General features: G+C 31.9%; 1 protein-coding gene across 2 annotated transcripts in view; it reads left to right on the top strand.

Annotated features, from left to right (window-relative positions):
* The window catches only part of LPCAT (lysophosphatidylcholine acyltransferase), a 38,655-nt gene that overhangs the window by 19,542 nt on the left and 4,370 nt on the right, over positions 1–14,743 (top strand). For both annotated transcript variants that reach the window (XM_087167227.1, XM_087167226.1), the window contains exons 7-12: positions 1,558–1,592; positions 3,727–3,781; positions 4,352–4,434; positions 7,287–7,412; positions 9,358–9,490; positions 12,837–12,935. In XM_087167227.1, the coding sequence (XP_087023353.1) occupies positions 1,558–1,592; positions 3,727–3,781; positions 4,352–4,434; positions 7,287–7,412; positions 9,358–9,490; positions 12,837–12,935 (531 nt within the window). The remainder of the gene's footprint in view (positions 1–1,557; positions 1,593–3,726; positions 3,782–4,351; positions 4,435–7,286; positions 7,413–9,357; positions 9,491–12,836; positions 12,936–14,743) is intronic.

The raw sequence follows: 14,743 nt of genomic DNA, 5'->3' as shown, positions 1-14,743 counted from the left end.
TTGTATAATATGTATGTATATGATATGTATATAATATATATGCATATAATATATATGTATATATGTATATAATATATATGCATATAATATATATGTATATATGTATATAATATATATATACATAATATATATAATATATATGTATATGATATACATGACTTTCAGTAATCAATGCTCTTCTACCAAAGATTATTCTCTAATCACCGGAATTGCTATACATTTGAAGAATGCTTGTCAAAAGAAAATTCGCATAAGGAGATCTAAATCAATATTTATTTTCATTTTATAAACGTCGTTGAACAGCCGACCCAATTTTTGACTATTAATGTTTAACGCAGTAGACTTGCCATTTTGAAGCCAATCCAGAAGACAAGACTCCTGGATCAAGCATTGGGAGAAATTTGAATTCGTGGAGGACTTTTTGATTCTGCTGATTAACATTTGTTTTACATGGAGAGGAAGACCACGAAAATTTCCCACGGTTAGCCTGGCATCAAGGGGACTCTAACCCACCTTGATCCGTCTACCACTGAGGATATTTTACATCTTCAATTTGGTCTGAGCAAGCCGGATGCGGGATTCGTATCGAGCTGCCATCGCTGAGATTCGAACCCAGTTCTCCTCACTGGAAGGCGAAAGCTCTATTTCCTGATCCATCACGGCTCTAATCTCGTCTTAATTAATATTTTAGATTTGCCAATGATTTACAGAGGTTTCTGCACAGAAATCTGAAAGAGGTTTTCCATATAGGTAGATGTTCATAATTGCGTTTAACGCTTCTTGTTTAAGACCAGTACGTAATGTGTTTTTTTTGTCAGTTCATTGCTGAAAAGCTCCTTTCAACCTCTGAAGTACTCCCAGAAGGAGAAAACATCAATTCGAGCATGCGCAGTATGTTGCTGCATTTCTAGATTAGAGGGTCGTTTTAGAAGTGAGGCGGAAGACTCTTGTAAGATAACAAAAATTGAAAATGTATCACGAACATTAAAAGGGAAAATGAACATTTAATAATAAATTTGATGTCGCATTATTGGTTCAAAAACTGAAACACTAAACTTTATTTCTTGAAAATGTTACTATGCATGACATAAATGAGTGGTTGTTGACTTCCAATTGTTGACAATCACTTAGTCGCTTTGGTTGGTTGAAGTCCGAAATATATACTAGAAGTGCCGTTGCCCGGTATGCCCCACATCTATGTTTTTGGAAGGTCAAGTTCCCAGTATGCATTTAACCGATACTCCAAACGTTTCTCCTAATCTATCCTCCGCACATATTATAATATCGAATAAATATAATAATATAAACGAATAAATTAATATCAAATCGGATATAACAAATATTTCATTCATTTACCAAAGCGCCATTCTCTTCATTATATATATATGGGGTTTCCAAGATCCCATACTGATAAGACACATCAACAATAGCCATGTTTGAAGTAAATTTTCGTGTTTTCCAATGCCATTTTTTTTAATAGTTTGCCACAATGCAATAAACTTTAAGGGAGGTGTTTAGGGAACACTTTTATACATTATTTACTTTTTTTCATTCCAGGACACAATAACTTGGAGTTGGGATGGTCCAAGCGGGTGAGTTTCTTTTACTTTCATAGAACTCAATTATAAAACCTTTCAAATATAATGTAAGCATATTTTTAGTAAATCTTCTTCCCCCTTGTCAGCGAAAAAAAAAATAAACAAAAAAGTCTCCTCATTACGATCAATGGTTACCGTGGTCAAATACTCTTTCTTTCTGGATTGACTCCGTTAAACGTCACAAACATTTCAAATCATGGGTTGCAAAAACTGTCGGATAGATTATTTATATCCTGCCTATGCACGTCTTTCAAAATACTTTTCCTTCATTCATATTTATATTGAAATCACCGTCAAGACAGTCATTATACGTTAAAAATAAAAAGAATATAAAAATACTTTAAATTATTATTATGTAAATACATTAATAATGCCTGCTACTGAAAATAAAAGGAAAAACAGCAGCGGTCGCCATAGCAACGCATGCAATGACGACACACTGTTTACTACTGCTCTTGAACACAGTTGAAAAGTGTGAGGACGTCATCAAATCCGAAACAAGACCCATTTTGCCAATGGGTTAAAAAAAAAAAAAAGCAAAACCACTAACTCCTCCTATACTCATAAAAGAAAATCGTAATATCCCTAACCCATGTTTTTCGCATTAACTTGAGTTTTTATTGCAGGATTCTTATATTAGGATTAATCCATGTATAGGTTGTCGTGAATGCTCGAAATCAAGAAAATGTTGACTTTAACCAGTGAAATGTCAAGAATCACTTTGGTGAATGTCCGAAATATTTGTTATATCCAATTTGATATTGATGTATTCGTTTATATTATTATATTTATTCGATATTTTAATATCTGTTGAGGACTGATTAGGAGAAAGATCAGTGTTCGAAGAACCGGTTAAATGTATACTAGGCACTAGACCCTTAAAGAAAACATTGATGTAGGGCATACCAGGCAGATTTTAAATTATTACTGAAATTAAATACATAAAGAACAATATCGTAGACATCTCTTGAAAATAGTTAAAATTGAAATAAAAATGCTTCCGCGAAGGGCAAAACGTTTAAAGTGTCCACCAAAAACGCAGGTAATAAAAAAAAATTAGAAAACAAAAAAGAGCAGTGGCTATATTCGAAATAGACAGTAGAAGACATTAAATGCAGGTTACGCAGAATGTTTTGTTGTGTTGTTGTCGTGTCTATGCGTGCAGTGCAAAGATTAGAGTCCTCCAAAAGTCTTGATAACAAGATCTGCAAGCTCTGGAGCCCGATGGCCATGGAGAATTTCGATGGGGGGGAGGTGCTCCAAGTTGAAAGAGGGAGCCGATAATGGCGTGGCAGTCAAAAACATGGTCTGGAGTTAGTTGCAAATGAGGACAGTACTTGCAGATGGAATAGGATTTTATATTGGTGCGTGAGATCTTCATACCTTTGAAATGTCCAGTACATTGCCTAGCTATTGTAGAGGAGAGGTTAACTAATCTTAACTAATGGTTCCAAACTGCCCCTTTTTATTACACATTATTTAAATAAGTGACCCATAAAATGAAATATAAAAATGACTGAAGCATAATGTGTAGTAACAAAAAAATTGTTAACGTATATTTTTTATTACTCTTTGTCTTGCGGACAAAAAAAAAATTAGATATCTTTAGCTCATGAGCAATTCTCAACCTGTCTAATCAGCCATTCGAGCACATAAAAATAGTCTCACCAAATCGATTAGCAAATTCATTGTCCAGATACAGGAAGATTGCGAATTCTTTGAATGCTGAAACAATTCAATAATGAAGCAAACAAGAAAAAAACAAACTTATCGCTACATTCCATGCCATTGATGGTTTTAAAAATCGGTATATTTATTTTGAAGTAGAAATTTCAAAATTATTTTTTTGAAAAATGAAGAAAATAAATCAGTCGAAGACAGAAAAAAGTTCATAATATCCAAATTTTTTATGGTTCACTATAACAAAAAATAACATTATACGTGTGTAGCAATGCAAAGGAGCGAACATTTCATTCACTATATCCGGGAGTTCACTATAAGCATTGTTCACTATAGCGGGGTTTGACTGGGGTAGCTCTAAATGTGAATGCAGTAAACAGATATGAGACTTTTGTATAAATGGAGAATAATCAAAAATTTTATTTATAGTTACTTTTTGTCTCAACAGGTGGAAGCAGCTGTGGTTGACGTTGTCTCAAATCTACATTCATTGCGAACTGGAAGTAATAATTTCTTCTTATTTTATTTTATAACCCTCGTTAGAACAGCTGATCCAATATTTTTGGGTTTACAACTGCTAATGTCCAACACTGTAGCCTTGTCATTTTGAACCCAATACAGAAGACAAATGAACTCCTGGATCAAGTATTTGGGGGGGGGGGGAATTTGCCATCGGGGATTACTTTTTGATAGAACTAACCCGCATTTGCGTTATATAGAGCGGAAGACCACAAGAACCTCAATGGTTAGCCTGACGGCAGGGGAACACTAACCCATGATCCGTTTTCCACTGAAGATAGTGTACGTCAGCACTGTGGTCGGTACGTCAGCACAAGCCGAATGCGAACAATCATTTTTGCTCAGAAATGTTATTTTCTTCTCTACAAATCGGCCAAAATTTTTTCTAAATTTGAAAGAAAAAAACTCTTTTAGATTTAAATTTTAAGGTACTACTTTCCATTAGAAGTCGTAAACCCAAAATTTGGGCTGCCTGTTTAACGACGGTTATAAAATAAAATTAAAAAAAGGCATCAGAAATAACAGCTCTTGAATGAATGTACTTTCTTCCTTAGTTTCTTCCTGTCTACAGACCTTCGGAAACGGAACGAGCAAATCCACGTTTATTTGCCGACAATGTACAAAGCTACGTATCAAGGTAAAGCACACATAATTTAGAATTCTTGAATCTTGGTCGTATGTTAAAGGGGGGTCTTTTTCATTTTTTAAAGGGGGATAATTCCCACCGACTTTTTTGATAAACAATATTTATTTAATAAAATATTTGTGATAGTTATTAGAAAATACTAAAAGCTATATGCATTTTAAATAAAAGTTATGAGCATTGTACTTATTTATATCATTTGTATATAAAATAAAATCTAAATGAATACCTTATGAAAATAAATAAGAATTTATTGATCTTCTTTAAAAAAAAAATATCTAGAACACTAGAATTGCATTATATTATCAAAAAAATTTTTTTTTGATTTTCCTAATATCGGAAGAGCGATTTTACTCCAAAAACACGTGCTTACATCATGAAAACTGGGATAAAATCAACACTTGTTTTTAAAGGATGTTAATATGTTTCAATGAAAAATTTACAATAATATACACAAAAAAACAAAAAAAATGATTCACGAGTTCTAATTCACTCTCATTAAAAATATCAAAATTGATTTAAAAAATTGTCGAAAATAATAAAAAAAGAATAAAATTTTTTAAAAATGCCCCATAAAAAATAAAGCCAAAAATGCATTAAGAAAGTATTTATATTATACACTATTCAAAGAAATAGATCATTATAATAAAAGTGTGATACCACGATAATTCTCCTTTAGTATTTTCGTGTTCCTTAAACAATAAAAATTGTAGTGATAAAATCTCTTCGTGTTTCATAGATATTTAGCAGTACAAGGACATAAAATGTTTAAGGAAATTTTTTTTTATATATATATAGAATATATAGATAGAGAGTCGGACCTCTAACGAAGTTGTTAAATCCTGATATTAGGTTCGTTGTATGGTAAATTCGTTAAATAGAAAATCACCTTTTGAAATACTTAAATAGTACAAAACAGGCTTTAAATTCATAAACACTAGACATAATTAAAATGGCAATTGATACACCTTTATCTTGTAAAGTAGTATCTACTATCTACTATTTATTTTATAAATCTTAACAAAAAAAAAAAAAAAAAAAATCTGCATGAAAAGCAAGAATAGAGCAAAACATTATCCAGTGTTACACTATCATACTACACACATTTTCAACTAAAAAAAAAAAAGCTAAATGTATGTATAAAATTACAGCTGCATTAATTATAAAAGTAATTTTAAACATACATCACCACATGCGTTCTTAAGTTTAATTGCTACTGATAATATCCGTTAATTTTGTTTGAGTTTTTCGTTTGAAATGCAAAACAAAAAGGGAAAGAGCTCTCTAAAAGTGAAGTGGCTTCGAAAATCACTTCAAGGTCATTTCCCCCATGAAATGTGTTAACAAGTTTGAAATGTGCTGAAATATTTTGGTAAATAAGGAAAGTGGATCTCAAAGAAGAATTATTATATTTTTGGTACAATATTTATTTAGAAAATTTTTATTACGCTATTTGGAAAGTTATTTCATGAAGAAATTTCCAAAATGTAAGTTCGTTAAATTTTCCGACTCTGTGTGTGTGTATAAGAGAAAATAATTAAATTATACAGAGAGAGAAAATAATTAAAAAAGGGATAAAAAAAACATAACTAAGGGACATAATTTTAAATTATCATCATATCAATTGTGATAATTTTCTTTTGGTGCTTTCATGTTCCTTGAATAATAAAAATTGTTGTGACAAAATTTCCTCGCTTTTCATAAATTTCTAGAGTTTTAAAATGTTTATGGAGAAAATATAATATTAATGATCTCCTTGTATGAAATTATAAAAGTGAAAATAACAAATAAAATGAGAAATCATATTAAATTGGTCTGTTACTTTCCTTTGCGTAGTTTATCATAGCATTGGGGAATATTCTATTTTATCGTATTTTTGTTTGCCAACCGAGAATGAAGTACGATGAGGATTTGTTGGATATTATATTTAAGAAATCAATCAATTTTGGAGATTTGTCGATGTTTTAGCTATTTTCACGAATAAAAATAGGACTTAACCTAAGAAATTGTTAACTAAATCGTCGAAGCAGGTAGAGCCGATGATTTTTGATTAACAAAAATCTTTAAAAGATTTTAGCAGCATTTCAAATACATTTGTAGCAGAAATTCAATTGCGGTAACAAAATTAGTTCGTGTTCATTGTTCAATAACATTCGCCGTCATTTCGGAAACTCAGTGGAGTGAAAATTTTTCTCTAATTTAGAAACTAATTTATTTGCAAACGATAAAATTAAATACCTTCCTTCCTTGAATTGTTTGTTAAAAGCTAGCAGACGATATATGTTTAGGTGAATTTTAAATGAAGCATTCCAAATACTTTTTGACCTTCATAGTGATTGTTATATCGCGCTATGTAACAATCATTTTTTACATGTCACATAAAAATATTCTATGTCTTAAATTTCCAAAAAAACACAGTTTTTTCCCCTTATAAAAATTTAATTATCATTTTCATGGAAGTAATGTAATGAGATAATTTCCGATTCATTTTCAACTGAAAAGAGTATTTAATGTTGCTATTTTTCTAAAGGAATACATTGCAAAATGATAAGAACAAAAAGAAATTAAATGTTATTTTTTTTTTAAATAAATTAGCCATCGTAAAGAACTTAGAAAATCATCGGATATTTTATTTCAAATTGAGCATCGTTTTAACGTGGACTCGAATATATCTTTATCTTTTACCCCTCCCCTTCTCTCTCCCTTTTTCAATAAGAAGAAAAAAAAAAAAGAACTCATTGGAATAACAACTGAAGAATCATTACTACTTCTCTATTTCTATTCTAGACTTTGTTTTAAGCAATTTGTGACAGTGTCTCAACTTAAATCACTCTTTCAATATCTAGGATGACAGGTACTCCAATTACGAAATTCTGTTTAGAAGATGCAAGATATTTGAATATCGCAAAAAATATGCAACTTCCGCAAACTGCTGCTATGGCGAAATTTTTGAGACTGCAGAAAACTGTAGGGTAAGTTATTTTTTTCTTTTTCAAATGAAAAACTTGATTTCATAGTTTCAGCTTTGAAACCTTTCGTTTGCATGAAATTTTGAATCGATTGCATGTCATTTTGATTTAATTGTAATCAATTATTTGGTACTTTGTTTATTTAAAATCCATTATGACACAATTTTTTTTAAACGAACAAAAGAGTAGCAACCAGAAAAAAAAAATTATTACTCTTTTGAAACAAAAACGTTCTCTCTATTAAAAATATCTTTCTTTTTTCCGACGAATAATTAATAATGAATTTTTTCGATTTCTGAGCTTAAAAATATGGAAATTAAATTAATAGCTTCGGAGAAACGAAAATCCAAATGTTTAACTTTTTCTTTTTTCGCTCAACCCTCTTTAATGAATGAATTATTATTTGAAAAAACTGTATTAACATCAAGTGTCATTTGCTACAATTTCAAAAAAATGTATTTGAGCTTGAATAAAAAGTATTTTATTAACGACTGAGCAAGATAATAGGTAGAGTGAGTAGGAATTTAATTGACTTTTAAAAGTAACTACATATATTTTCGGATTTAGTTTAGATTAGTGCAGATTACCCATTAGGGACCCCAATGATTAGAGGCCCCATTAAAATGAATTTTTTGAAAAAAAAATTTTAAAAAATAATAAAAACAATGATTTTAAAATAAAATCAATTTCAAATATATATGTTATGATTGTTTTTTAGTTCTAATTTAACAAAATTAAGTAAAATTCAATTTATTATTATTTATTTTAATTTTAAATATGCTTTCTTGAATGAAAAGATATATAAATACTTTTATATTTGAATAAGTAAAAAATATACGAGAATTGTTTTTTTTATCTAAGGACCCCAAAAAGTTTAATGGCCTAGGGTCCCGCTTAATCCGGCACTGGATGCGTGCATGTCATCAGTGTTGCCAGATTGGGCTACAAGTAGCGGATTGGGCTACTTTTAAAAGTCCCCGCAAATGAAAATTGAATTTGGGCTACTCGCTACTTTCTGGGCTACTTATTATTTTTCGAACGCTACAAATCTTAAATATGCGCTACTTTTTTTCCTTGCAGAAATATATATATATATATTTTAATTTTTTCTCTTCCCATTATAAAATTATTTTGAAAGTTTGCAGTTTCTTTACCTTTTTTAAAAAGGACATTTTTGCTGTTGTTGAAAAAGATTTTTTGCCTTTTATTTTCAAATGCACACAGATGTAGGCCCATGAAGTTGAACTTTTCTGAATTTCTTGTTGGAGATTGGGTCCTTATTAGGTCTTATTTTTAATTTCCTCGAAACGCAAGTTAATTTCATTAAATACAATTAGCTAGTGAGAACATTTCTATTTGTAAGTAATTAAGGTTCTTGAGGTTGGGGAACGAATCGAGCTGAGGTCGAAACCTCTTAGAAAAATATTTTCTCACAGAATGTCCCATTATTCTTATGCAGCTCAAAAACCGCACCAACACTAAAATATCGAAGACAGTTCCGACGGATTTTTACATATAAAAAAGCTTGAAAAAACGCACTATCCAATATTATTATATTTTTTATTGTTTTCTGGGAAACGGCGCTGTTTTACAGAATATAGCCAAATAAATTAGAACACTCAAAACATGGCTTTATTTATGCTGTGATATTAATTTTGTTAAATTTATTTCATTAATATATATATATATATATATATATATATATATATATATATATATATATATATATATATATATATATATATATATATTATATACATTTGGGCTACAAAATGTTCGAATCCGCTACTTTTGGAGCTCCCATTCGCTACTTTTTAATCTTAACTTCTGGCAACACTGCTTGTCATCACTGTCTATAATGTGGCACATAGCAAAATTCTACAAAACTTTTCACGAAGCCCCTCCGAAGACTTGTATTCACTTTTTGTAAAACCAATTTCTTTTGCAGCTACTTTGATCCAAAGGAGGAGAAGTTATCAGGCAAAATATCAACAATTGGAGATGCCAATGCATTCTCTGTATATTTAGGTTTGGAACGCTGCCCCGAAGTTGTGAGAGACTTTAGCCGTTTAATAGATCAAGTAAGTTTATTTCATAGGGAGGCCGTTCGAACATACGTAAGCATCTTGTTAAATGTCATGTCTGAATTTGTTGTCGTCGCCATGTAAAAGTTAGATAGTTCGCCAATTTGGCGACCGTTTCTTAATGTATAGTTTCTATAATTGCTTTGTTTGTTCTTCGATAAGGATGCTCTATGATGAGTGTCCTATGATAAAAGCATGGATATCAATTAAAAATAAATCGTTCTTCGTTAAGGACATTGTATGGTGAACGTCCTGTAATGAAATATTTGTTAAATTTACGATGATTAAATCTTTGATCATCGTAAACACATCAAACGGATGGAGGGGGGGGGGATTTGCTTATATTTGCTTGAAGAAGGAGTGTGAACTATGCTTACTTGAGACCAGGGGCGGATCCAGAAATTTTTCCTGGGGAGGGTCATGGACTCAGACCCCCCCCCCCACAATTAATTTTTTTTATAAAAAAATTTTTTTAATATTTTTTTTGGAAAAAAAAACTGGGCTTTTTAATGCTAGTTTTCTCATTTATTTTTTTCCTAATGAACAATACATAAATAATTCAAGTATTCAACATCTTTAAATAATAAATGTAATACGTTTTTTAGAAACTGTAGCAAATCTGTCAATGATTTTTTCAACATCCAAATCAATTTCTCGATGAATGTTTACTAATGCGAGTCCATTTAATCGTTCTTGATTTTGAGTTGCGCTAAGCCAAGTTTTGAGACGTTGAAAAGGAACGTTCTGCTGTTGCTGCACTAACTGGCAGAGTTATTAAAATTCTCAACTACATATTGATTGATGGGTACAAATCGATGTCACAGGCATTAATAATCTTAGAAAGATCGTTAGGCACTTCAAGTCCTGCTTCTGTTTCACACTGCCACCCAAAGACAAAATTCTGTTTGGACAACTTTTACGGAAGCATTTGAGAGATTCTTATAAAACTCGGTAGTTTCACGAACGGCTATAAAATCTTCTTCTGTAACAGTTTGACGAGGTAAAAAAACTCGTAATTAAAAAGTTTCATCACATCTGGGGAAAGTCTGTCCTTTAAATCTGTTAAAATATTATCTAATAAAGGAATACAATAAAACTATGACGAATTTCGTTTTAATCTTTTGGATTATGATTCTTAAAACTGTGAAAAACATAGTTAGATAGGAAAAAAAAATCAATTTTTCCGACCTACCTAGGTGTATATGCCCCCTTAAATAATTTTTAAAATATTTCATTTCTTTTGTAAATTATTAAAAAAATTATTATTATTTAAAAAAAAAATTTTTTTTTGGGGGGGGGGGGTCGTGACCCCTATGACCCCCCCCCCCCTCGCTGGACCCGTCACTGCATGGGACATTAGAATCATCTTATGAAAAAAAATTTAACATAAAAATTACCCCAAAAATTAAATTCAAAGAAGAAAGAGTTTGAAAAAAAATTCAATTTTTAAAATTGCGTTTTTTATTTATTGTTTAAAAAAAGTACTTTTTTATTTACGTCACACTAGAGCTACTAAGTGAGCTATTGGCAGCGGTCTAGGAAACATCCCTGGATGATCCGAAACAGAGGCGATGGCTCCCCTGCTTTCGTAGCCCGACCACCTGCCCGCGAAGTCGGGCACTTTAGGGTAAAATAGTGTAATGAGGACCGATATCCCGCACCCCCGGTCCCTACGCAATCTGATCAAAGTTTTCACCCACCCGCTTACTGACCGCAACCAGTGATGCTTAACTTCGGTGTTCTTTACGATCAGTCCTCTGAGGAACCATTTAAAAAAAGAAATCATTATTTCAAATTACATTTTTGAAAGTTATATTATTAATGATAAAATTAAATATGCTTTATATTATTTAGAATATTTTCATTATTTATTCTTTGTTTAATTTTATTTTCATTAATTTATACATATTGTAAAATAAATATTCATAATGTTCTTTAAATAAAATGTTTAAAAAAGCACTTTTGAATTACATGCTTATGTCGTTAGTAGTAGAGGCTTCTGGGAAGAAGTGTTAAGTGCGAGCAGGGACGGAGGGGAAATTATGTCATTAAAGATAAAATTAAATATATATAACATTATTAAATATATATTTATTATTTAATCATTATTCAGTTGTATTTTCATTAGTTTATAGATATTGTGAAATGAATTTTTATGTATGAAATAAAAACGTTGTATTCTTGTATTGAATTCAAAAATCATTAGTAGCGGAAGCTCCGGAGAAAAAAAAAGCAAAGAGTGGGCGAGTTCAAACCATGAAGCGATTATGAAAAACAGTGGACTTGAGAGCGAGTAGAGGATGGAGAATCATATTAAATGTCCCCACAAAAGATATTTTAACGATTCCTCAACTTCTGAATAACTGTCATATCACGGTTTTTGTAATGTCTGTGGCAAATCGATGTCCGAACAGGAATTCCTTTACATATAAGAGACGCCTTCCAATGAGGTGAACCGGCTTCGAATTCCGCACCAAGCTCGCACCGACCACAGTGCGACGTAAAATATTTTCAGTGTTAGACGACTCATAGGTTAGAGTACCCTTGCTGCCAGGCTAACAGTGGGAGGTTTTCCATACCCATGTAATGCAAATGTGGACCATCAAAAACGTCCGCCACGAAGACATATTTCTCCCAATGCTTGAATCCAGGTTTTCCCTTGTCTTCTGGTTTCGTTCAAAATGACAAGGCTGAGTTGAACATTAGTAGGCCCAGGATTGAGTCAGCTGTTCAACGATGATTATAAATAAATATGTAAGAGGCAGGTTTTCGACCCTTGAGTCCCGATCCTGCCCGCACTTTACCACAGGCAGACATCTACGACTATATGCTGCTTAATTTATTGCACGGTATGATTGTGGGTAGATACTTTATTTATATTTTATTAGAGCTGGGCTGTTGGCGACGGTCTGGAAAACATCCTGAGGATGTTTCGGAGACATACCATCGCAATTTCGATCCTCTGCAGAGGCACCCCTGCTTTGGTAGCCCAACGACCTGCGCGCGAAGTCGAGCACTTTACGGTAGAACAGTTCAACGAAGACCGATACCACGCACTCTCGGTTCCTCCGCAGGCTGATCCAAGTGGTCACCCATCCGCTTACTGATCGCAGCCAGTGCTGCTTGAACTCGGTGTTTGACTGGGAACCGTGTCTTTACGATTAGTCCACTGCGAGATAGGTTTTGACAGTGATTCTTACATTGCTGTATTTTTTTTGGAGCAATAAATCTTTCCAAGTAATTATATTTTTATGGTCAGTTAACTTACTTACCTTTGCACATTTCGCATCTTTTAAGGGAGTTTTCACTGCAAGCAATTCACTCACCTTTTTTTACATTGCAGCGACACACAGGTGTCATAGATTTCAGAGTCTATGTAGCTACACTCTGTCTTTTAAGGGACGACTTGACGACAGAAGGAAAATTGCAAGCCGCTCACCAGGTATGCATTCATTCCAAAAACAAAGACTGATCTATCATCTAACATTAAAATATAGAGCCATTAATGACGTCACTTGAAGGTGCCATACCTTCAAGAATCGAGCTAAATTAGGAAATTTTGTTATTGGCCAGAAGTATATTTTATGGATGGTTGACTGAATATAAACAAGCTACTAAAACCGGAAGAAATTTCGAAGACTTCCGGTGTATCCTTTCGCTTACGAGGCGATGTGTGAACAGGCTCAATAACCTGAGAAGTCTTATTGTTGTAATTTTACCATTCATAAGAGTTTTCAGTAACTTATATGAATTCTAACAGGTCGTAAGCCTAATACGAATTTAACAAAATTATTAATAATATCTAATAACTTTTTATTAGCTTTTCAATAAAGTCTAAAAACGCATTTAAAGTTTAATCTATGGCAGATTTTACAATAGTACAGCACCGTGTAAAATCGTAGATATTTCTTCAAGTATTTGGAATTTTCGCAAAGATTTACAAGAATGGATTTTTCAGGTAGTCAAATTTAAAAACATTCTTTCGAAAACATTAAAGAGAGAGTAAAATATACAACGTAAATAAACGAAGAAGGAAAGAAACAACAGTGTTTGTCTTGACTTTGCCTACTGCATTTAAGCAGAAAAATTAAAAGAAATTCTTTATTAATAATCCAATATACATAATTTTCTTACGTGGCTCCCAAATTTTGGCTGTATTTCTTTTCCGCCGATGGCAACGTTTGCATTGTTTTGTTTACATTACTATTTTTCTTACACGGCGGCAAATAAAAGCTTCATTACAACTCCCCGAATGGCATCACTAGAAAATCGACCAATGATTGCCGCTGAAAATGTCACATGCAAAATCTATCTGAGGTGGCTCAACATATATCGCTTTTAAACAGGTGGAATTTTTTTTGTCTTAAAAACAGAAATAACCAGAGAGCATCAGCTGCGGCAATCTCATACTATTAAGCTAGGCAGAAGTGAGTAGTCTTTGCCGATGGATCTCTATTTTAGTATTTTGTCGAAAGCGCTTTTTTTCACGAATTTATTTGACGATTTTTGATTTACATCACGAATTATACTATAGCACATTTCTAATAGATTTAACGAATTACATGTCATTTATTTGAATTCAAATTTATTTTAATGACTTAGTATTTACTAAAAAGATGCAATTTTTTTTTTAAAAAAAAGTTTTTAAATGGATTTGAATGATTGTTTAGAATTCTTAGAATTTTGTGCATTTGCAGCGTACCTAAGTTAGTAGCGAGCGAAGCGAGCTTGGTTTGCGAAGCAAACCATTTAAGATTGCGTAGCACTTTTCGGGGGTTGGCGAGCGTTAGCGAGCAGCCCACTAGTTATATATAATCATTACTTTATGGTTAAGTTGAGTTCTTATTTGTTTATATTTACTAGTAAGATAAATTAAAAAGTATAAATTTGAATTTTAGGATGAATAAAATGGAATAATCGGGATTATTACGATGCTTTAAGAAAAATAACTATTTATATTATAAATAAATCTTTTTGATAAAACATAATTTATACTATAAATAAAATAATTTTAGTTCCAAAAAGTGATAAATTATCTTGCTTGTGAAATGTCCGTTAAGAAATTTTCAAAATTCACCACAATCAAATGCAAAGCGATAAATCGCCATATGTAATGATTTTCGGTTTTATAATTTCAACAGTCACCTGTTTTCTTAAAAGGACAAAAAATTATCGTCAAGTGTGCGCTCGATTTTATTTAAACACTATGACTTCTATATTCGAATTGCACATAATCGTGCACAAAAGTGC

This window comes from Parasteatoda tepidariorum, chromosome 7 (assembly GCF_982258835.1).
Source record: "Parasteatoda tepidariorum strain Cologne lab strain chromosome 7, Ptep-v5.0, whole genome shotgun sequence".
Classification (NCBI taxonomy): Eukaryota; Metazoa; Arthropoda; class Arachnida; order Araneae; family Theridiidae; genus Parasteatoda; species Parasteatoda tepidariorum.
The sequence above is the reverse complement of the archived record's forward strand: the minus strand, read 5'-3'. Positions and strand labels throughout refer to the sequence as shown.